The 25,203-nt window shown below is 45.0% G+C and overlaps 1 protein-coding gene across 1 annotated transcript; it reads right to left on the reverse strand.

The window, feature by feature from the left end:
- Positions 1–1,201: 1,201 nt before the first annotated feature.
- Positions 1,202–23,388, reverse strand: LOC120915505 (nicotinamide N-methyltransferase-like). Its single transcript, XM_040326069.1, has 4 exons — positions 23,280–23,388; positions 13,609–13,776; positions 6,633–6,840; positions 1,202–1,836 (listed from the first exon to the last, which is right to left on the reverse strand). Exons 2-4 carry the CDS (start codon positions 13,757–13,759, stop codon positions 1,401–1,403), a joined length of 795 nt encoding a protein of 264 aa, XP_040182003.1. The 5' UTR covers positions 13,760–13,776; positions 23,280–23,388; the 3' UTR covers positions 1,202–1,400.
- Positions 23,389–25,203: the final 1,815 nt, after the last annotated feature.

A 25,203-nucleotide genomic window follows, 5' to 3' on the forward strand; every position in this document is an offset into this window, starting at 1 on the left:
ATGAACAGGTGACTTCAAAAACACCAATCAAATGGAGCAGATGTACGTGCTTGGAGGTGGTGACCCACAGACGGTCAAACAATGAACCAGATCAGGGCTCAGAATTTCAAGTCCTGAGCTACTAGCCAGGCCTCAAGAGTTACTCACCACCAGTTGCCCCACCTAATTCATACACTGTCCTGCGCCTAATTGCACCTGTAAACACACCCTCGTAGATTATCTCATGGAATGACAATGTTTTATGCAGAATAAAGTTACAAAATTAAATATTACCAACAACAACTTTAACAAAATGGGACAGGGCACTGGGGGCATACCAGAGGGACAGGGCACTGGGGGCAGACCAGAGAGACAGGGCACTGGGGGCAGACCAGAGGGACAGGGCACTGGGGGCAGACCAGAGGGACAGGGCACTAGAACTGGGTCTCTTCCCCATTCTCTTACTGTCTCCTCTGCAACTCCCATCCATCCTCTCTCTCTCTCCCATTCATCTCATCATCAGGAGCCTGTGTGTGCGGCTCCACGCTTGCATGTCCCCACTTCCCCCTTTTATTCAGGCTGGCAGAGAGAAGAGGAGCTGCAGCACAGCGGGAGGGAGTACAATTCAGCGCTGAGATCCACACAACTGCACAGCCATTGACACCATAGCACAGCGCACACTGACAGCGCACAGCACACATTGAGACCAGTCTGTTCACAGTGCTCATGCTAAACTGTTGGACACTTACATAGAACACAAGGAGAAGAAAACTAGACAAACTAGAAGGCTGCCGCTCTCATGTCAGGGCAACTTTCAGTGAGCGCTGCACCGGAGTGGTAATTTTGGCAATCCTCCACCTCACTCATTACTTTCTGCTCTCCAGCTACATTGGTCGGGGGCCCGGGGGAGGGGGGCAGGCTCAGAGAGGTCATACTGTTGGGTCCCATGGCTTAATGAGAATTGTAAGAGCACCTGTGTACTGCTCTGCCTGTGCGCGGCTCACCAGACTACTTTTCCCGAGCATGCACCTTTCCTCTTCGGCCGCCAATCTCATCGGGACTCTTAGTGTAGGCACAGATTGGAGGGAGAATGGTCAAGCAGCCCTGTCATCACTCGCCCCCAGCTTAAATCCACTCGCCAAATGCTAGTAGGCGAGTGGAAATTTTGAGGGCTGAACCAGATGATGTTAGGAAAAGTAAAAAAGAAGATGCACATAGTGTGATACTGTAGGCAATGAGTGTTTATTGTAGGTGGAAACACTTACATGAATGTAGAAAAACAGCACTTGATCAAATATGCATGGCAACAGTGGGGTCCAGGATTGGACAGCTGGCAGAGCGGTAAAGTGCTCCCGCTGCTCTCCATTGCTGTGCGAGCTTAGCCTTAGACCTGGGTGTAAATACTTGATAGGCTGTTTGCCTTATGGACATGGTTTACGGGCATGGACAAAGTAAAAGCCATTACAATTACTAATTTCTGCCTTTTTTTCAGCAAATGGAGTGGTCTTTAGTTTCAGTATTTCAAAGCCAGCCTTTTTAAATGATGCCTCCAGTTCTTCCTTAGTGATGGGCAGGTAGGAGAATGCCTTTTGACCAATACAATAGTATGAACAGTTAAGCAAACTCTGTATTACTATGTGACCCCCTGGTTTAATGAGGTCCTTCAAATTTCTCAAAGCATTGGTGAAGGATTCTACATCTTTGCAGGGTGCTTCTAAACAGAGGCAACTAATCAGGCAATCGGCTTGTGGCATCTCCACCGGGTCAAATGGGTTCTTCTTCAGAGCATCACATTTCAGAACTTTTGTCACTGTTCTCCTTAATTTTTCTATCTTTCTCTTACAGCTCTCACTGTCACTGAAAGAAGAAATTATAGATTATTTTTCCTTTACTGTAATGATTGCAAACATTGAGGCATCTCAGATTTATTCGGATTAATCTTAAAATTGGAAAGTTCTCCATATTCTTTTAGTACTCTCAAAAGATTGGGTATCATGATACAGGGGTTAGATATGTAGAATAGGACATCGTCGGCAAATGCAGCTAACTTATGCTCCTCATCTCCCACTCTAAAACCCCCGATATCTACATCCCCCCGTACTGTTTCCAGGAGTGGTTCCAATGCTAATACAAATAAGAGTGGAGACAGGGGGCACCCCTGTCTTGTCCCGTTTTTAATCTCAAAGGGGCATGATAATATTCCGTTTACCATGGCCGTAGGCCCTTTATATAATGTTTTTATCCATTGTATCATTCTAGGGCCTATCCCCATACATTCTAGTGTGCTCATCATGAATCCCCAGTCTAGCCTGTCGAACGCCTTCTCGGCATCGATTGACAGGAGTAGACCGGGCATCCTTTCCTCTCTAATTTTTTGTAAGAGCAGAAGTGTTCTCACTCCATTATCCCTCCCGCTCTACTTGGGACAAACCCAACCTGATCCGGGTGGACCAATTCCGTCATGTACTCTTTTATTCTAGTTGCTAGGATTTTTGCGAACAATTTTGTGTCCGCATTCAAAAGTGATATTGGTGTTAATTGTATTGTTAACGACACCCCAAACGAATAAGCAAACACATTTTGCCACGTGGAAAAACGTAGCTACAAATGCAGCAAAATGCAACGCGCCAACATTTTCCATGAGCTACCTTGCCAAGTGTAGGGCAGCCCATTAAAATCAATGGGCTGCCCTATGTTGTTTTACGGAAAAAAATTATGCAGAAAATTGCACTGCCACTACGCTAGGTGTGAATGGTGTGTTTACACAAGAACATGGATCTCTATTCACATCTGTGCGTTTCAAAATGCACAGCAAACTGCTAAAAAAAAAAAACACACACAATTTGCCACATGTTTTGGAATTGCGCTGCCAACGAGCATCGCACATACACTGCAATTAAATGTTAATGGCAATCCAAGCACGGGTAGCAGGTGCGGGTCTGCCGTGTGACAAACGTGCTGCAAGTGCAACAAAAAAATCAATAAGAAATGTGCCACGCTCTGCTCTAAAAAATGTTCTGGAACTTCTTTGGGGCGTTTGACACCCATAGAGCAACTGCCTAATGCGCTAGGAACAGAAATGCTTCAAAAGGCCCCAAAAAAACACTTGAGGGAACGCAAGTTCCCACTAGGTGGAGATGGGAATAGGGCTTGATAGTGTCTCCATCCACTCCCTCCTATGCACTTGTATGAAGATGACCATACACTGTACAATCTCTGTACAATTTTCTCTTTAGATGTACCAAAACTATGGAATAGGAGCCACCTGACCAGCCCATTTAATTTGTATCAAATCGGACAGGCCCATGCACTATATAGCTGAAGGGAGAGCTAAAAGAGTTTGACAGAAAGTGTGTGGAAAAACAAACAGGTGGCAGTATAGGGGAGGTGTGGTCCAGACTGATAATACACACCTATTCTGTGATGCACAAAGGCAGTGCATGCTGTGAGATGATCTACAGGAAGTGATGGAAGCAAAAAGCGTTTTTTTTTTAATTCAAACAGAAACATGGAACATTTTGTGTGTGCCAGGAAGTGGTGGGGAAACTTGGGCTATTAGGGTGGACTGAGGGAGGGGAAAATCGGAGTGATTTGTGCTAGGAAGGGGGATTTGGGGGAGAGGATTTATGCTATGCTGAGATTTTTTCCTTTCTTGGTAACAACTATTAAATTATAGGTATTGGAATTTCCTTTCAAATTTTGCTGTTAGTGAACATAATCAATACGAATTTATCGAAGTTACAAATTATCCAAAATAATGAATGCAAATTCATTGGACGAATGTAACGCAACAATCTAATAACAATAAATAATAATAATAAAAACTTTTTATAATTATTATTTATTATTATTTTGTTCCATTCCATTTTTTTTTAGCTGCGACATTCATTATTTTGGATAATTAGTAACTTCTGATAAATTTGTATTTGTTACATTCACTAAGCCAAATTTGAAAGGAAATTACAATACCTATAATTTAATAGTTATTATTAGTTAGTTATTTTTTCAAAATTTACTGATTTTCTTTCTTTTTTTTCAGATTGTCTAAAAAGTACTGCATAAAAACTTCTTAATGCAAGGTGAGTACTGCAGCAAACATAGGTATTATTTTTTCTTTTTTAATTAGCCATTTATTTATTTTTTGTTACATTTAGCTGGGGTTTTAGGTGTTGTCTGTGTTAAGCTTGTGTCAAACTTGTAGGTTCAAAACCTTTTAGAGCAGGGGTGTCGAACTTAAAGCGGAGCTCCATCCTAAAGTGAATCTTTGCACCCACTTTTCACCCACTTCCAGCCACACAGTCTGCGGACAGAATGTCAGATTACGCCCAAATCCCCCCCCGTTGTGTTCCCAGGAAACACACGGCTCCCAGAACACAGCGGGGACCAATAAGCACGGTGCAGCGCGACTCGTGCATGCGCCGTAGGGAACCTGGCAGTGAAGCCGCAATGCTTCACTTCCCGTTTCCCTCACTGAGGATGGCAGTGGGGGCAGCAGAGTGACGAGAAATTGCTCGTCTTCTGCTGCCGACGTCGCTGGACTCCAGGACAGGTAAGCGTCCTAATATTAAAAGTCAGCAGCTGCAGTAATTGTAGCTGATGGCCTTTAATATTTTTTGTACGGCGGAGATCTGCTTTAATTTGTGTGCCGCATCAGCATTATGATTGCTTTCAAAAGGGGCGGTTGTATCTGTAAGATTAAATGTGCAGCACATCCCCTCCTCCCCTTACATTGGATGTCGAGAACCACCCCACCATCAGAAGTTGAATCCCCCACTCTCCCTTACATCACAGTACACCCCCCTTTCCATATGCTGCTGCTGGGAAGAAGCTGGATGTATTGCTTCAAAGCAGAAAGTAGGGGTCTGGAGTAGGACCAGAGGAGTGCTGGAGCTCTCCTGCAGCTGGATTCAGCCCACGGGCCTTGTGTTTGACACCTGTGCTTTAGAGAGTTCTCATTCAGGTTCAGCAGTCATTCCAGTACTTTCCCTTTCCCCTAGGATGGTGTGGGACAAGGTTCTCACCCACATTGCTGGCCATCAGCTGCCTCCTGCGAAAACTTTGGAAATAAGAGGCAGATATTGCATTGCTGGAGTCCCCAACTATTTATCCCCCCCCCCCCCCCATGCCTGCTTCAGAAATTGAAAGAGAGGTAGAAAGTGTAAGGGGTTAAAGCGGGAGTTCACCCGAATTTTTTTTTTTAACATTACATGGATGCTCATTTTGTCAAGGGGAATCGGCTAGTTTTTTTAAAATCGAAGCTGTACTTACCGTTTTAGAGAGCGATCTTCTCCGCCTCTTCCGGGTATGGTCTTTGGGACTGGGCGTTCCTATTTGATTGACAGGCTTCCGACGGTCGCATACATCGCGTCACGAGTAACCGAAAGAAGCTGAACGTCGGTGCGGCTCTATACGGCGCCTGCGCACCGAATTTCGTCAACTTTCGGAAAATCGTGACGCGATGTATGCGACCGTCGGAAGCCTGTCATTCAAGTAGGAACGCCCAGTCCCGCAGCCCATACCCAGAAGCGGCGGAGAAGATGCATCTCTAAAGCCCAGGTTCACACTGGGCTGCGGGAGTGAAGACGTGCAAGTTCAGCAGAACTCGCACGATTTCACTCCTGCTGGCAGTCCCCATTTCGGCCGCGATTTAAGAGACATCTATGCAGGTTTCTGCACAGATGTCAATGTAAATCGCGGCCCGAAATCGCAAAAAGTAGTACAGGAACTACTTTTTTAAATCGGTCCAGCGCCGCAGATGCGGCGTCGCACCGATTAGGACGGTGCTATTGCCGACAATTGCCGGCAAATGTTGCCAATTTGAGATGCGATTTGACATGTGAAATCGCATCTCAAATCATACCAAATCGTACCCAGTGTGAATCTGGGCTCAAACGGTAAGTACTGCTTCGATTGTAAAAAAAACACCCCATTCCCCTTGACAAAACGAGCCTCAATCTAATGTTAAAAAAAAAGGTTTTTGGGTGAACCTCCACTTTAAGGTTCTGAAGCTAGGGTGCTTCCTTAACTGTTACATATGTTGTAAGGGGTTAAGAGGTTTTCAGAGTGAATATTATTTCAGTCATTTTAGTAGAATTCTAAATGGCCTTGTACACATAATTTCTTATTAATTCTTATCCCTGAGCAAAACTTTATACATGCAACATTCTTTAGTAATTGCCGGAGATGAATCTTTCTTCTTGTTATTTTCAAAGGTGTTGTTTTCATATAGTCTGTGAGACATTCCTTAACAATTACTGGAAATGAATTTATATATTTTTATCTATAACTTCTCTATTTTATACTTTCCTCCTTTTCCAATTAATTCATGCAGGTGTTAGTCGTAGAAAATAGGCTTTTTAATTAATAAGAAGCCTTTTTTTTTTAAATCTTTACAGAACACGTAGTCTGTATTAACCAATCACATATTGCTAACATAATATTTCTTTCTTCTTACCCAAAATTCATGTATTTCACCCTTCCCCTTTTTGTAATGCATATATCTCTCAAAGGGTGGCCACCCGAATCAAACACACTGAGACTGCCTAAGGCCAATCAGCGCCAGTCTGCACCCCTACAGAAAGCAGTCAGAGAAAAGGACAGAATTGCTGTTACATAGGCACATTATTCTAATCACACTGACACATGTAACTTACCTGTTACCTTCCAGTTCACAAACCAACTTGACAGTTTTAGTCCAGTCTATTGCATCGGGATCATTCCTCAGCCACTTCTGTAGCTGTGCTAGGTTTTGCTCAAGAAAGTCGGAAGTGATGATATTGTTGAAAGCTTCACAAGCAGAGAGAAGATGATAAATTGCGGGTCCAGCTCCAAAGTCAATTAGTAGGTCTCCTTTAACACCACCTTATAAAAAAAAAAAAAAAAAAAAAACAAACACAGTGGATTACAATTTTTAAAATGTAGAAAGCTTTGTAAACTGGCCTATTTTCAGGTTGCTTTGGACCAGGCACATGATCCTGCTCCTCTGTGTCAGCCAGTGTCATTGCAGGGGAGAGGAGAGAGCGCTCTGACAACGGCAAGTAAAGCCTGAAGCGGTGACTTCATCCTGAGGCTTTAAAGTGGTTGTAAACCCTTGTTTACCACTTTATGCTACAGGTAAGCCTATTGTAACGGTATGGCCCGTGGGACCCAGAGGCTCTTGAAGGATATGGGGTACTCCTGTGTCAGCTTCACCAATGACTCTTGTGTCTAGGGTCATCCTATGTCCACTAGGGGCATAGGATGACTGAGAACTGATATAATGGATTACATGAGATGGGACAGTAATGATAATTCATGTATTGCAGGATATCTTGAAATGTTACAAATTGTTAATTCTGAACACAACAGGTCAATAGAGTGTCTCCCTCAATGTGGAACATAGACTGTTGAGATGTTAATTGATGTTAATCACCTCCAGCTACCTGGCTGTAGTGATGAAAGCTTGCTGTGATTGTCTATTGTGTTAATTTAGCCTGGCTCCTAAGATATTTCATGGTGCTATGCTAACTAACCCTGTATTGTGTGAAAGTTCTATTGATGCTAATATGTGTTGTGAGTTAACACACTCTAAAGGTCAGACGTCTGACTTATGTTCACTAAAGGAATGTGTATTGAGGGGGACTCGTTAAGCACCCATTGTGTGATGTTGTGGGTAGAGTGTGTCATTGTCCCTTTGATTCCTGCAGCATGCTTTCTAACTGTATATAAAAAAACACGTGACTGGACTGGAGCAGCCTGATAACTGATAACTATACACATCTATCTTACACATTAGTAAGCATGGGTCCTAGGAGCTGAGAGTTTTAGGAGTAGCTAGGGTTAAGCTGGAATTCCCTTTTAATCTATTGGTTGGGTGTTGTACTCTGTCATCTCCACCTCTCCATTTAAAATGGGAGCTGACAAGAGGTGAGCATTTGGAGCATTTTCCAATAGTAACCTTAGCAAATACAGTATCTCACAAAAGTGAGTATACCCCTCACATTTTTGTAAATATTTTATTCTATCTATCTATCTATCTATCTATCTATCTATCTATCTATCTATCTATCTATCTATCTATCTATCTATCTATCTATCTATCTACATATATATATATATATATATATTACCAAACTCGTGTTTTTCAGAGGAGCTAGTGCCCCATAGAGCTCAAAAAAACGCAGAAATGCACAAAAATGTTTGTTCCAGATTTTTTGTTGTTTATACAGTGGTTAAGAAAATGGAAAATTGTATCAAATACTTACTGTCATTTTCCTTTCCTGATGCCAAAATATTGCAGCATACATATCATATAGCTCTGCCCCTATATCCACCCACAGGACTCGTTTAACTCTATAAAAGTCTGACTAAGAGCAACCTCCCCCATTCTCCATATAATGCAAAAAGATCAGAGGGAGGGTTTGTATGCTGCCATGTCTTGGCATCAGGAAAGAAAAATTACAGTAAGTATTTGATACAATTTTCCATTTTCCTGACGCCAGACATTGGCAGCATACATATGATAAATGGTGAGCTTTTGAGAGGGAGGGTTTAATGCTGTAAACCTAATTATCCTTATTCAACAAAAAGACATAGAAGCTTGGATAGACTTCCTCCCAAACTCTACTGTAGTAAGAGAGGAATCATGCACTGGGATGCTGACATCACTGGTGCAACCAACACCTGTTGGAACGTCTCCCTGACTTTAGGGAGTTTGAGGTGGCAAAGAAACTGAGGCCGCCCGCGGATTGGATTGGGCCCCTAGGTAGAGCATATTCTGCGTAGGCTCCAGCTGGTTTTGCGAATGCCTGCCCCTCAACTCGAAACTGCTGGTATGACTGAAAGATCGGGACATGCTGATAGGTATATTGCAAGTCCACTGAAATCCTCCAGTAACCTGGTTGAATGACATGGATTTATGGTATGGAGAGACTCCATCTTGAGTCTATCCATGTAAATTGATTCAGCCTCTTGAGGTAGTTCTGGAGGCTGCCGTTTGAACAACCAATAATAGCCTTGCCATTGGTAATGATAAAGCACAAAATGAATGTGTGAAATGCGTCTATGTGACCTTGTGTTGGTGTCTTTGGTGTTATCACTTTAAACAATAAAAGGCGATCAGAATTCCTGGATGTGCAGCCATTTCTTTTCTTACATGGCCTTGTTCCACCGTGGACTGAAACCACCATTTTTCGGCAGTGGTCTTGCCGGAACTTGGTCACTTTGAGCCACCTGGCTCCAACTGCCTCCTGGGCAGGCCTGGCATTAAAAGGGCTTCTGGGTATCTTGGGGAGCCGCAAGGGTCTTAGCTCTCTGCGAACCTACGAAGGTTGACTGTGTACCCCTCCAATGCCCTCTGAAGTCCTTGGATGGGCGAAAGCCTCCGAAATCCCAGAACCTGTTTGACGCTCCTCTGGATGGTTGCCCCCTCGGGCTCTTCGATCTTGGGGCAGAAGACCCGATTTTCCTCCTGTAACCCTGGAGATGATAGTTTCCAGTTTTTTGGCAAAACAACGCCTTCCCATTCAGTAAAGCAAATTAAAGGGGATGTACCTGTACGTCCATTTGCCTGTCCGTGCCATTCTGTCAACGTAAATCTGCGTGCGGCGGTCCTTAAGTGGTTAACCTTATTTGCATGTAAAACAATTGTTTTTTTTGATATGGGGAACGTTTAGCTCAGTGGTGGTGAGTGCTTTCAGTGAGTCATTCCAGTCTGAACTGTGTTTAAAGGCTTGCTTTTCAGCAGCGCTGTTCCTTTTACTGATCTCTGGGTTCACTCAGCCTACAGTTTAAGCATCCAGTTCAGTGTCATCTTAAGAGCATTATAGGCCCCCGGGCAATACAGTGCACTGGGGCCCTGTCTACACAAACGTGCATGAGAATTTACTGACAAAAATCATAAAATTTACTGGCAGAACCACATGTTTTACTGCCACTGCAAAAAAAGTACCTAAAATTACAGTTTTCAGTGCCGAACAATGAAAATGTCAGCATTTAAACTATAAACATATAGCTAGTGCTATTAGCAATGTGTTTAAGTTAAACAAAAAAAAATATATATATATATGTCTTCATTGACATGAAGGTCAGGTTACTATAACCCAGCCAGCACAGAGTTTCCTCTTACATCAGAGTCTGCAGGATTCCCCCTTACAGTGAAAGGGAACTCTTATGTAAAGGGGAACGCTGCAGATCATGATCTAAGGTGGGAACTCTGATGTGGAGAGGGGGCTCTGGTGACCAGAGACCACCTTATATCAGAGTCCACTGCTTTCTCTTTCCCACTTACATCAGGGTCCGCAGACTGAGTTCCCCCTTGCATTGTAAGGGGGAATCCTGCAGACTCTGATGTAAAGGGGAACTCTGATGTGGGGGGCACTCTGGTGACCAGAGACCACCTTCCGTAGAGTAAATACACTAAGGTAAGGGGGTCACTAATATAGGAGGGGGAACCTTTATATCAGTGCCCCCTTACATTTTTGCATTCACTCCCCCCTTACATCAGCAACCCCCCGCACTCGTGGAGGATCGGATCTTCTCTGTGATTTCCGCAAACTGGGCATGGGCAGTTCTAACCCGTCACTCTCCACAATTTTTTACTGGGGTTGCTGGACAGCCGGTGGGGCCCCCCAGGCAAGTGGGGCCCTCGGGCAACTGCCCAGCGTGCCCAATGGAAAAGATGGCCCTGATCCAGTTGCATGGGTGAACTCTTGGACTCTCAATATGGGGTCTCCTGACACACCGGCTCCTTCACTCCACCAAAACTCACAGATTCTCTCACCCCCTGGACTCACCTAGTCACCTCAGCATCCCCAGTTTTTCAAACTCGCTCAGCTGTCCTGACTTTCTAGAGTGCAGTCTCTTTCCTATTGGGACACAACTGCCTCCTGGCTGGAGCACACAGCTTTCTCCTGACAGAGCCCACTAAATTTTAACCAGGCCTTGCACACTCACAATTGTTGTAGATCTCCATAAAGACCTGGACACAGAATTTAAGGCTTTGTCCCAACCAAGACACTTTGAAGCCTTCAAGACCCAGACCCTGATCTGGGATTACAAAACACAGACAAAGCCCCGTCCACACAGGCAGACTCCACCAGGAATATGTCCGCTGATACCCGCAGGCGCATGTCTGTTCAGTGTCTGCTCCACTTATACAGAACATACACAGCCTGCTCTCCTCTATTGGGCGGTTGTTTACACCCACTTGCCATCTGACCCAGTAGAAGAATGGGGAATGCATTTCCATCTGTCTGTTTTTAGGGAATCAGATCAGATTGGATGTCGGTGGATGTAAAGTGACACATGTTACACCTGCCACTCCATAGATGACAATGAATTGTCCGATTGAGCCTTATAATTCTACTCGTCACTCCTCAGGATGGAGGGAGTAAATGAAGGAGTGGTTTATTTTTCGGCGCGAAGTCTAAAAAAGGGAGTAGCTTGATATAAGCTAAGTGCTTTATGAAAAAGGTCCCTTCTTCTTCATCCATCTTCAGAAGCACACAGACTATTTTCTTCAGCAAACACATGGCTAATCTGCCATTTTTAAAGCACTCTAAGAACTTTCTTTTATTTTGAACTATTATTTGAAGCTATGAATGTACTGTAATTGTACTTATTATCCTTTTATAGTGTGTATATTAAAACACACGGTTTTTATTCACGTTATTTCACAAATTTGTCTAACGATTCATCATCTGTCCAGAACGCTAAGTATAGCCTTTTAACAGCAGAAGCTGTGCTATTTTAACACATAAACCACTTTTCATTGGTTTATTTCAGGAACACACATTGGTCTCCTCACCTCTGACAGGAGGTGGATCTGTGGGTTTACACACATAGATCCACACTCCTGTCGTGATCGCGAGCAATCGCGGGTGCCGGTGGACATCGCGGGCAATCGCGGGTGCCTGGTGCACATTGCGGCCGCCAAGCACACGCACCGAATCAGGAGCTATGCCGCGGGCGTGCGCACCGGGTCACGAACGATGCCACGCCCCCTAGACGGCCGGGAAGAAAGGACGTCATATGACGTCCACCCGGAGGGAGGGTTCCTGCCGGCGCCATATTACTATGGCCCGGTAAGAAAGTGGTTAAGGACAGTGCAGTATATGTGTTTTCCATTTTTAAAGTGTAACTAAGGTGCATCTGGTCACCACAAACTGGAAATAATAATTTCACTTTTAATATTTAAAGCCAACTCACCCATCAATCTATGTTTCAATGCTTTATTTTGTTGAAAACTGGTGCCCAAAACTGAACTGCAATTTCCAGATAAGGTCTTACTAATGATTTGTACAGGAGCAAATTGATATCCTTCTCTCTGGAGTCTATACCACTTTTGATACAAGATATATTGGAAGCTTTAGAAACTGCAGCTTGGCATTGCATCCTCTTATTAAGTCTATGATCTACCATCAGGGCTGTATTTTCGCATGGGCATGCTGGGAAGTTTCCCGGGGGCCCCACCTGCCCAGCGACCCTAGCCAAGCATCATTAGGCTGCCTCCCGCACTAATATAGCCACCGGCGCCGGCGGCGGCATGGCAACTATGGCTATGCATAATTATCATTTATTCAATCCACATTGAGCACTATATTTGATTGGCTGCTTGGGCCTGGGCCTGGCACATGATGACATAGGCTACTTTCACGCCATCGGCGGTAAAGCGCCACTATTTTTAGCTGAGATTTACCGTTGTTTTTGCGGTGCTATTCAGCCACTAGCGGGGGGCAATTTGCATTTTTATTCTCGTGTGTGATTGTGTAGACAGGACCCCAGTGCAATGCTCCTAAGATGCCACTGTCTACCAGAACACACAGATCATTCTCCACCATTGACTCCTCCAGCTGTTTTCCTCCTAGTATGCAAGATGCATGCATGTTTTTAGCCCCAAGTGCACAACTTCATTTATCAACATAAACCTCATATGCCACATAGTTGCCCAATAGTGAATTGAGGTGGTAGACATCCTGTAGGGATGTAATTCCACTGCATAGCTTGGTGTCACTTGCAAAGACTGAAATGGTACTTTAAATCTCAAACCCTATATCATTCATAAATATGTTAAAAAATAAGGGTCCCAGCACTGAACCTTGGGGTACACGAATAATAACCTTATAATAACTAATAAAAACTGAATCTAGCCTTTTAGCTAGTTTTCTATCCATTTCCAAACTGAAAATTCTAAGCCTGTGGACTTTAATTTACAGATTAGTTAGTTGCGTGTGGAGAACTGTGCCAAACGGTTTGGAAAAATCCTAGTATACTACACCCCCTGCCATTCTTTTGTCTAAGTTTAACATGTCTAGAAGACCCCTAATGTCTCAATAAATCTAATGTAGTGCAGATCGAACTCCATCAGCTGTTTTTCCCAGCAAGTGACACGAGGACTTGAAAGTGAAAGTGTGAACAACCTTGCTAATCCCCCTCCACTCTACCTGGTAACACATGCCATGCCAGTCCTGGGCAAGCGGTGTCCGGGAGACATGGCAGAGGCATGCACGGGAATAGGGAAGTTTAATACTCACCAGGATGTGTGGAAGCGACCCAGCATCTGTACAGCGTGACATACAGTGGTGGCATGAAAAGAGTTAAGTGCAACTTTGTGTGATAATTCTTTCAGCAATAAAAACAGTGTTTCTTTACCTGAAGTGAAGGTTTCATGGAGATTCTTCAATGCAAATTCAGACCATTCTCCAGTTATAGCTTTTTCTTCAGGGTCATAATATGCTCTGTAGTAATCCACAGGGTCAAACTCATCAATGTAGGTTTGAGATGATGTGTATGGAGTCTCCATGCTGATCTATCTTCTCTCTAGGAGAGTAAAGAAAGCTTGATTCTATTAAATGCAGTGGACTGCAACTGAAATGGGGAATGTAATACTTTGAAATAAAGAGATAAATGGGAAGTTTATGTTTAATTATTGTCATCAATTAAATCTTCAAAATCCTGTGAGTCTGCCAGCACAGTGATAGATGGTGGAAACCTAAAAATCACAAACTTGCATGAATGGTTTATTAGTTTAGCTAGCAGAAGTTAATTACAGATATCTGGATTTGTTCTGTAATTCTGAACATGTTTCACTAGTTATCCAAGCACCTTCTTTAGTTCTATTAAATGACAGCGTACTTGGCGTTTATATTAAAGCCCCAACACTCAAACACAAGGTAAGTAAACCGCTATATGGAAAGACCTGCAGATTCTGAGGAAAAACATCATCTCAACAAATGAGTGGCCCAGTAGGAGGTCAAACTCTGCAGGCAGGACTTAGTAGTCTTCCTACTCCTCAAGCAGAACTGACATTCTTTCAAGAACAGTGAGGTGCATATCAGTGGTCCAGGCACACTGCCCACGACGGAAGAGAACTCACATGGAGACTGGCTGAAGTGGTAAAGTATTTTAATGTGATAGTATTGGACAGTACAGCCACCCGATATTTACAGACATGTAGGAGTGTGGTACGGTGGGCAACCAGATCAGAGTCAGTTGCCTGGCACAGGGGTACCTTTACTTATATACCTTTTTTTGACGCTGTAACGGAATGACCCGGGACACCCAGAGACTTTGTAAGGATGAGGGGTACTCCTGTACCGGCGTCACCAAGGAGTCTTATGTCTAGGGTCACCTTATGTCCGATAGGGCCATAGGGTGACTGAGAAATGATGTCCTAAATTACAGGACAGGGGACATCACTGATAGTTCATATTGCAGGATTTTGAGATACTGCAAGATGTTGGTTAATTGTGACCCAACCAGTCAATAGTGACTAATTTCTATGATTAGCCCTGACTAGTGACATGCTAATTGAGTCAGGCTCCTGGAAGACCTGTAATTGTGTGATAACACTGCTTTAAGCCTATTGATGCTCAGAGGTGTGAATACCTTTCGGTCAAGCTGTATGCAAAGACAGAACGTCTGTCTAGGGATATGGATTAAGAAGAGATCATTGTGTGTGATGGCGTTTTGTTTGTTATGCTGTTAATGAAGGAATGTGCAGTGATTAGATCATGATAATTATAGGCTGGCACAGACATGTCTAGAATGATTAGTAATTAGCTCAAAGAATGTGATTGAAGCCCCCCAAGGTGTGATGTGTGGGTGGGGAGTTGATTGTTCCTTTCATGCCCTGTACTGTATATAAGACTGAAAGAAATCATTAAAGTTGTCATTACATTTGAAACCAGAAGCACAGAGCTGTGTGTCTCCTGTCTGGGGGGAATTCTTATTGATCGGGTCCTGTTGGTTGGAGTGTCGATAAGCTGTCGTGGGTTGATGGAAGGCCGTAAACGGTGGTGACCGTTACAGACGCCTATTAGAGCCTATGACTAATCAGGTGCTTCAAAACCCCCCCCCCGAAAAGGGTCCGGGCGGATAGGGGGTGGCAGTGGCGGCCATGGATAGATTTATGCTATGCATGAATCTATCCATTGGTCATAGAGGGGGTGGCTGGAGAGAGGGGGCGGTGCCCGTGCGCCCTTATGGACACACCGCCACTGAATTAGGAATAACATTAGGTCACCCTTCCTGACTAATGACACCACAAAGCAACTTATTCACTCCTTGATTATTTCCCGCCTTGACTACTGCAACTCTTTCCTGGACTACCCCTACGCAGGAAATCCCCCCTTCAGTCTATTATGAATTCTCCTGCTAGACTAATGCACCTCACTCCAGGACTGTTGCTCCTCTCTTCCAGTCCCTTCACTGGCTTCCCCTACCCCACTGTATAAAATTCAAAATGCTAACCACAACACGCAAGGCCATTCACAACATCACCCCCATCTACATCACCAACCTAATCTGCAGATATCACCCAAATCGTCCCCTCCGCTCCTCTCAGGACCTCCTGTTCTCTAGCTCCCTTGTTACCTCCTCCCATGCTCGCCTTCAGGACTTCTCCAGAGCTTCTCCCATCTTCTGGAACTCCCTGCCCTGGTATGTCTGCTCAGCCCCTAACCTCTCCACCTTTAGGAGCCCCTTGAAAACTCATTTATTCAGGGAAGCCTATCCTACACCCACCTAACTGTCCCCGAGCCACCCCCATCAAATAATTCTCTGCAGCTATTACCTTTTGTAACACCACCCCCTCTCTTTAGAATGTAAGTCTACGAGCAGGGCCCACCTGTACCTTCTGTATTGAACTATACTGTAATTGTGCTGTCCCCCCTATACATTGTAAAGCGCTGTGTAAACTGTTGGTGCTATATATTATTTTTATTATTATTATTATTATTAACACCCTCACTTGAGCTGTCGGCTTTGTCAGCTAGAGAGTCCACAGGAAGGCCTCGTACACACGGGCAAGAATCTCTTCAGGAAAAAAAAACGTTTTTCCAGAAAAGATTCTTGGCAAGAATCTTTTGCCGCCCGAGTGTACACATTGACCTTTCAAAAGAACCGCGGATCTCTTGAAAGGCAAGAACGCCGTGACGTCATCGCGTGCTTCACTCTACCTATGCCATGGAAGCTACCGCGCATGCGTCAAAGTTATTTCGAGCATGCGCGGGTTTCCACGGCGACAGGTAAGTATACACACTCTCAGGTTTCTCGTCATGAAACAGGCCAACAAGAATCTCGACGAGAAAATAGAGCCCAGATTTCCAGACAAGAAACCTGAAAGCCTCGTACACTAACTGTTTTCTCTGCAAGAAAGCTCTGCCAGCAGTTTTCTTGCTGGTTTTTGCCAAAAAAAAACGTTCGTGTGTACGAGGCCTAACATTGGTGGTGTATTCGGACTCTACAACTCCAGCAACATATTCATCAAAGAAATCAGCGGGAATATCGCCTTTATGGCTAACGGGGTCCATCAATATAACTTCTAGGGGTGGTAAGTACCATTCTTCCAGAACTTTATGGATCTGAGGAAGATCCAATGGGTCAGGATTCTCCCAGGCAAAGTTGGGTGTGGTTTTCTAGGTAGCGCTTGTTGGTTATATAGTACATTAACGATGATTGGGGAGTAAATTGAAGATGAAACTAGAAGATGGATGAAAGGAGGGGGAAAGAGGTAGGGAGAGGGAGAGAGAAAGATAGAGAAAGAGAGAGAAAGCGGGGAGAGAGAGAGAGAGGGGGGGGGAGAGAGGGGGAGAGAGAGATAGAGAGACACAGGGGAGAGAGATAGTGAGAGAGGGAGAGTGCGAGGGGGAAGAAAGAGAGAGAGGGATAGGGAGAGAGAAAGTGAGAGAGGGGGAATAATAGAGGGGGGGAGTGAGAGAGATAGTGAGAGAAGGGGGGTGTTCAGTATGTCTGCTACTCATATTCATGGCCCCAGACTCGTCTCCCCTAGGCTCAGGCAGCCACGATCTAGAGCTGCTGTGTGCTCTATATTTCAATCTGCCACCTTCATAGCAAGCCCTTTCACAGCAACGTGTGCAAGTAAGGGGGTGGAGTATGGGGCAGGACAGACATGGCAGGGGTAGGATGGGATGTGAAGCAGACTCAGCCACCTCTGTCCAGTTTGTACAGCACACTGTACTGGGCACTGCCAATCAGATTGGCACAGTGCACCTGCCCCAGCTCACAGGCACCCTTTAGCCTTGCTGGAAAGGGAGATGACACAGAAAATCCATTTTTTTTACGTTGTTTACCTTAGGCTTTTTCCGGCCTAAAGTTACCCCTGCTATATGAGGCGTAGCTAATGTTAAGTATGGACGTCGTTCCCACGCCGAGTTTTGAACATTTTACGTTGTTTGCGTAAGTCGTTCGCGAATAGGGCTGGACGTCATTTACGTTGATGTCGAAACCAATACGTCCTTGCGGCGTACTTTGGAGCAATGCACACTGGGATATTCCACGGACGGTGCATGCGCCGTTCGTGAAATACGTCAAATACGTGGGGTCACAGAGAATTTAAATAAAACACTCCCACATCAAACACATTTGAATTAGGCGGGCTTACGCCGGACAACATAGGTTACGCCGGCGTAACTAAGGGCGCAAGTTCTTTCTGAATACGGAACTTGCGCTCAAATTTACGGCGGTGTAACGTATCTGAGATACCTGAGATATCTGAGATACGTTACGCCGGCACATAGATAGACCATTCTATCTGAATCTAGCCCTACAAGTGCAAAGTGCACTTGGAAGTACAGTCACTGTAGATCTGAGGGGGACATGCAAGGGAAAAAAAAAACAGTATTTTAGCTTGCACATGATTGGATAATAAAATCAGAAGAGTTTCCCCTCATTTCAGATCTTCCCCTCATATTTACAGCGACTGCACTTCCAAGTGCACTTTCAGTGCAATTTCGAATGCACTTTGCACTTGTAGTTTGCACTTGTTTAGTTTAGTAAATAACCCCCATTCATTGAGGTGAAAAACCTCTTGTAGTGCCCCAGCCCACCAGAGCCTCCCTTTTACTTACCTGAGCCTGATCGTTCCTGCGCCGGGGACGGGCACACCCGCTTCAGTTGGTGTCTCGGGTCCTGATTGGATAGATTGATAGCAGCACAGCCATTGGTTCCCGCTGCCGTCAATCAAATCCAATGACACGGTAGAGGGGGCGGAGCCGAGTTCTGCTGTATGTGTTAATTGACACAGCAGTAGGACTAAGGATGAGCTCCAGCGTGTTCCCATAGTACACGTGCAGAGCCCACCAAGAAGAGGATCGGGGCCACTCTGTGCAAAACCAACTGCACAGAGGAGGCAAGTATGAAATGTTTTTTTTTTTTTTTAAACTGAACATTTTACATATCCTTTAAAAAGGTTTAATTCCACATATATGCTTTATTTTCACTAAGTGGTGGCTCGTTTTCCCCAATCATAAAAACGAGTTAATCTGTTGAGGCTCTGCAAATATGAGACAGCTTCAGCCTAACAAGATGTTTACTCCTCTCTGAGTTCAAAAAATGTCTTATTTACGAGCACTGTCGTTCAAAGATTGGATGTAGCTTTGTCATCATCACATGTTCTGTATGAATTCTGTTTGTAGAACAACATCTCCAGCTGAAAAAACGATGGTCTATGGTGTAAAGCCCGCTACACACAATGAGAATATCGGACGAATGATCGTCTGCTTTTTTTTTTGCATGCTATTCTCTATATTGAAAATTAAGAGGTTACTCAACTTCAGTGTTGCCAACCTACCAGGTTCAAATTTACTGGCACAGCCACGTTTTTACTGGCATTTCACAAAAGTTACTAAATTAAATTTTTAGATGCAAATTTCAGTATTTAGGCTACAAACAAGTACACTAGGCTAATAGCAATGTGATTCAAGGTAAAAAAAATCATTTTTGTTATTTTCGATATAATAAGGGCAAATTATTTAGTCACATCACCCCCTGCCTCCATCCCCCTCTGCCACCAACACCCCCGCCTTCACCCCCCTCTGCGGTGCCACAATCTCCCTCTAATCACCCCCTGCCTCCAATCTCCCCCAGGCCCCCTGCCTCCAATCACCCCCTGCCTCCATCGTCCCTTGCCTCCAATCTCCCCCAGGCCCCCTGCCTCCATCGTCCCTTGCCTCCAATCTCCCCCAGGCCCCCTGCCTCCAATCACCCCCTGCCTCCATCGTCCCTTGCCTCCAATCTCCCCGAGGCCCCCTGCCTCCAATCACCCCCTGCCTCCATCGTCCCTTGCCTCCGAACTCCCCCAGGCCCCCTGCCTCCATCGTCCCTTGCCTCCAATCTCCCCAGCCTCCAATCACCCCCTGCCTCCATCCCCCTCTGCGGTGCCACAATCTCCCTCTAATCTCCCCCTGCCTCTAATCTCCCCCAGGCCCCCTGCCTCCAATAACCCCCTGCCTCCATCGTCCCTTGCCTCCAATCTCCCCCAGGCCCCCTGCCTCCAATCACCCCCTGCCTCCATCCCCCTCTGCAGTGCCACCAACAACCCCTGTCTCCATCGCCTCCCTCTGCGATGTCACCATGTACAAAAGAACTCAAAATGGGTCACAGAGAGGAAGTACTCTGAGCCAATCAGACCAGATACATGCATGACATGGCAAAAACAGGCAGTGACCTGATTAGGTTAAAGTACTACTCTTTCTCTGCCCAATCAGAGAAGGAGTGGGAGGTGGCCAAGCTCTATTGCCTAATTTCAGTAAAGAAAATTTAGGACATGGACCTAGCTGGGTGGTGTAAATCTCAGAACCAGTTTGCCAAAATTACAAACAGCTTCCATATAAGTATTTCATTTGTGAAGCTGTTGGTCTAGACTAGTTAAGCTTCATCCTAACCTCTATGCCAACCTTAACACCTTACCTAGCCTGAGCTCTAAAATGAACCCCATACCTAATAACTGTTAGAATACCTGGTCCTCCATTCCATGTGTGGCACGCCGCACATGAGAGATTGTCGCCTATTGCGTGTGTAAGCATTTGGTGCATGTTCATTAAAGGGGTTGTAAAGATATTTTTTTCCCCCTGAATAGCTTCCTTTACCTTAGTCCTCCTTCACTTACCTCATCCTTCCATTTTGCTTTTAAATGTCCTTATTTCTTCTGAGAAATCCTCACTTCCTGTTCTTCTGTCTGTAACTCCACACAGTAATGCAAGGCTTTCTCCCTGGTGTGGAGTGTCGTGCTCGCCCCCTCCCTTGGACTACAGGAGAGTCAGGACGCCCACTAACACACAGCTCCTTTCTCTATCTTCAACGTAGAGAGCGTCCTGACTCTCCATGGTTCATTTAGCACATTTACACTCTATTACTAAAAGTATTGGGACACCTGCCTTTACACGCACATGAACTTTAATGGCATCCCAGTCTTAGTCTGTAGTTCAATATTGAGTTGGCCCACCCTTTGCAGCTATAACAGCTTCAACTCTTCTGGGAAGGCTGTCAACAAGGTTTAGGAGTGTCTATGGGAATGTTTGACCATTCTTCCAGAAGAACATTTGTGAGGTCAGACACTGATGTTGGACGAGAAGGCCTGGCTCTCAATCTCTGCTCTAATTCATCCCAAAGGTGATCTATTGTGTTGAGATCAGGACTCGCCTAGCAGCACAAGGGTCACTGGTTTAAATCCCAACCATGACACTACCTGCCTGGAGTTTGCATGTTCTCCCTGTGCCTGTGTGGGTTTCCTCCCACACTCCAAAGACATGCTGGTAGGATAATTGGTCCCTGTCTATATTGGCCCTTATACGCATAGCTCCCAACTCCAGTTTCCCAGCGCTAAACCTTTCATCCAATTTCTAAATTGCAGCATTTGTAAATTTCAAAAGCCAATATAAAGGACTAGTAGTGGTAACAAAAAGCACTTGTAGGTTTAACTCATTTTTTTGTTGTAATATTCTCTTGGTAGGGTGTATGTCCTATGCCTACATACTTTTTGCTAATAGGCGTCCCTCATTCCCATCGCAGTTGGGGGTATGTAATATGTGTATGTATGAATGTGACTTAGGGACCTTAGATTGTAAGTTCCTTGAGGGCAGGGACTGATGTGAATGTATAAGTAATATAAAATGACGGCGCTATATAAGTACCTTAAAACAAATAAATAATTGCTCTGCAACTTGAACAAACATAGTGTATACATACCTAATGTACTATGTATAAAAAGATTTGTTTAGTAACAACTAGGGTTGTCCCGATACCATTTTTTTAGGACCAAGTACAAGTACCGATACTTTTTTTTAATGTACTCGCCGATACCGAATACCGATACTTTTTTTTAAATGTTTCCCCAAATGCAGCCATGTCCCCCACATATGCAGCCATGTCCCCCCACATATTGCAGCCATGTCCCCCCACATATTGCAGCCATGTCCCCCACATATTGCAGCCATGTCCCCCCACATATTGCAGCCATGTTCCCCCACATACGCAGCCATGTCCCCCCATATATCCAGCCATGTCCCCCACATATGCAGCCATGTCCCCCACATATTGCAGCCATGTCCCCCTATATATCCAGCCATGTCCCCCCACATATTGCAGCCATGTCCCCCCACATATTGCAGCCATGTCCCCCCATATATCCAGCCATGTCCCCCCATATATCCAGCCATGTCCCCCACATATGCAGCCATGTCCCCCCATATATCCAGCCATGTCCCCCATATATCCAGCCATGTCCCCCATATATCCAGCCATGTCCCCCACATATATCCAGCCATGTCCCCCACATATATCCAGCCATGTCCCCCACATATATCCAACCATGTCCCCCACATATATCCAGCCATGTCCCCCCACATATCCAGCCATGTCCCCCCCACATATTGCAGCCATGTCCCCCCAAATATCCAGCCATGTCCCCCACATATGCAGCCATGTCCCCCACATATATCCAGCCATGTCCCCCCATATATCCAGCCATGTCCCCTACATATATCCAGTCATGTCCTCCACATATATCCAGCCATGTCCCCCACATATATCCAGCCATGTCCCCCCACATATATCCAGCCATGTCCCCCCACATATATCCAGCCATGTCCCCCACATATATCCAGCCATGTCCCCCATATATATCCAGCCATGTCCCCCACATATATCCAGCCATGTCCCCCATACCTAGATGATGCCGCCGCCGCTGCCGCGTTAATCAGCGTGCGGGGAACATTACAGCTTTCGTTTGAATAGCTGTGTTCCCCGCCGCGCCGTGTATAGACACTCCCCCTTGCTCGGGATTGGACAGATCACCCGTCCAATCCCGAGCAAGGGGGAGTGTCTATACGTGGCGCGGCGGGGAACACAGCTATTCAAACAAAAGCTGTAATGTTCCCGGCACGCAGATTAACGTGGCGGCTTTACGGTATGCAGCGGCGGGGGCGGCAATGGGTTTGCGGCGGCGGCACGTTGCGGCGGAGGGGGGGAGGGACAAGTATTCGGCCAGGCATCGGGGGCATTTGCAGGAGTACAAGTACTCCCGCAAATACTCGTATCGGTCCCGATACCGATACTGGTATCGGTATCGGGACAACCCTGGTAACAACTATGGAAAGTATACTTGGTAAAAATTGCTAATTAAAAAAAAATATGTAATTTAAAATCAAAAATACAAAACAGTTGAAGCAATTTAGTCGAACTGTGAAAAAAGTGCACGTTTTTGAAAAAAATTCTGTCATAAAACAACTAATAAAATTGTGAACATAAATAAAGCTACCTCATATATCTGGTTAGGTCTTATGTAATGTGGGTAATAGAAAGGGCCATAGGAAAATGCCTCTATTAATTCATTTAATGCTTAGATCTACATAAAAAAAAAAAAAATTACATTCCATCACTACTAATGCACCCTTTACCACTTAATAGTTCAAATGCTGCAAAACAATATTATAAGCGCAATTTCTAGGTGGACTGATGTATTTTAGATGCTGATAGGATTTCAGAAGATTTCCTTCTGTGTTGGCTCCAGAATGGCTTCTTACCTCAATTTGGTGCTCACTGCTCAGCTGAAGGTTTCCTACTTGTGAATTACCACCAAATTTATAAGCACAATTTACAGTGAAACCCGATGCTGACACCCTCCCTCACTACAATATTGTAATGAGAGTCCCTGCATATTTGTTGTAGATGTTATTTACCCTTTACATGCTGGAGGGTGTCATTATCATTCATCACATTCCATTGTAAGATAGGAAAAGTCTACCAACTCAGATGAAACCTGTCAAATGTAGATTGTTTGTACCTGTCAAAATCAGATACCCCCCCCCCCCTTTGCCATATTTGGCAATTATTATTGTGGGGGGTATTTGGTTTTGACAGGTATCCGCTCCCAAATCCGCCCGGATCAGAAGTGTATCGAGAAACAAATGGGAGATCCCCTAGTGGACTTTAAAGGCACCAAAATATATAAACTCAAAGGCCCGGATTCAGATACATTTGCGTATCTTTTGGCGGGTGTGAAGGATATGCTTCAGTGTAATTCTCCCTGCTAGTTATGCTGTGTGTGTGTGTTAGAGGCAAAAAGGATTCATGTGTTACAGGCTGTTGAAATGTTAATGTCCCTCCCTCAGCCAGCCCTATTTCAAAGGGTAATTGATCTAGTGTGTTGTGTGAAGAAGCCCTGTGTTTACTGCTTACTGTGATTAGAAGGGGCTCATGTTAATTATTCTGATTGCTTGATTGTGGTAATTATCTCTTCTATATGCGGGGCCAAGCTGTCTAGATAACGTATTCTGTTACAACTAGTAATTACCTTCACTGATGTCATTATCTAAAGAAATGTGTCTTCAGAATCGGCTCCGAAGTGTCTGCCTATAATCTGTATGGAAGCCCCAGTGTGAGGGGGCGGAGATTGTCATTGTAACAGTTTTGTAAATTACATATAAGCTGTGTGTTGTACCATTAAAGTCTGCCTTGTTCCAGCAGTAAGCTCTGACTCATGTGTGGCTTATTGGGCGACTCCAGGAATATTCCTCCTCGTGGGATATTGGGTGACTTTCGTTATGGGAAGAAGGGAATGTTTGACGGGGATATCATTCTAATACCGTCACAGCGGGCGTAACGTATCTCAGATACGGTACGCCGCCGTAACTTAGGGCGCAAGTTCCGTATGCAGAAAGAACTTACGCCCTAAGTTACGGCGGCGTAACGTCTGTGATCCGGCGTAAGCCCGCCTAATTCAAATGGGGATGATGTGGGCGTGTTTTATTTAAATGAATGGTGACCCCGCGTATCCTACGTTTTTTACGAATGGCGCATGCCGTGAACGTAACTTACGTACAGCCCTATTCGCGAACGACTTACACAAACGACGTAAACTTTTCAAAACTTGACGCGGGAAGCTTGACATCAGCACGTCCTCTGGGAACCAGCAGCTGCTGAGGAGATTCTCTGTCGCTTCCACCGGCTTTCTGTTTGGCTGCCTGACTTCATACAGGACCACATCTGAAGCTTGCCTGCTACCTGCATGGCCTTACTGCAGCACGGATCACACAGTGGAGAAGCAGTGTGCTGCTGTCTTTTCCTGTGTGTGTGCCACCCAGCACATTGAAAAACAGCAGCTGTGATTCCCCTGATTTTAATTGACAACGTTGTCTTTTTAACTGTGATACCACTCTGTTTATCTGCCATTTTCTATGGCCCAGATTCTCATACAATTACGTTGCTCCTGGGCAGCGTAACATATGTGTTTTACGTTACACCGCCGCAGTTTTACAGCGTTAGTGCCTGATTCTCAGAACACTTACCTGTAAACTTGCGGCGGTGTATCGTAAAAGCGCTTGGCACAAGCCCGCCCAATTCAAATGGGGTGGGCACCATTTAAATTAGGCGCGTTCCCGCGCCGAGCGTACTGCGCATGCGCCGTCGGGTAAATTACCCGACGTGCATTGCGCTAAATGACGTCGC

This window comes from Rana temporaria, chromosome 10 (genome assembly GCF_905171775.1).
Source record: "Rana temporaria chromosome 10, aRanTem1.1, whole genome shotgun sequence".
Classification (NCBI taxonomy): domain Eukaryota; kingdom Metazoa; phylum Chordata; class Amphibia; order Anura; family Ranidae; genus Rana; species Rana temporaria.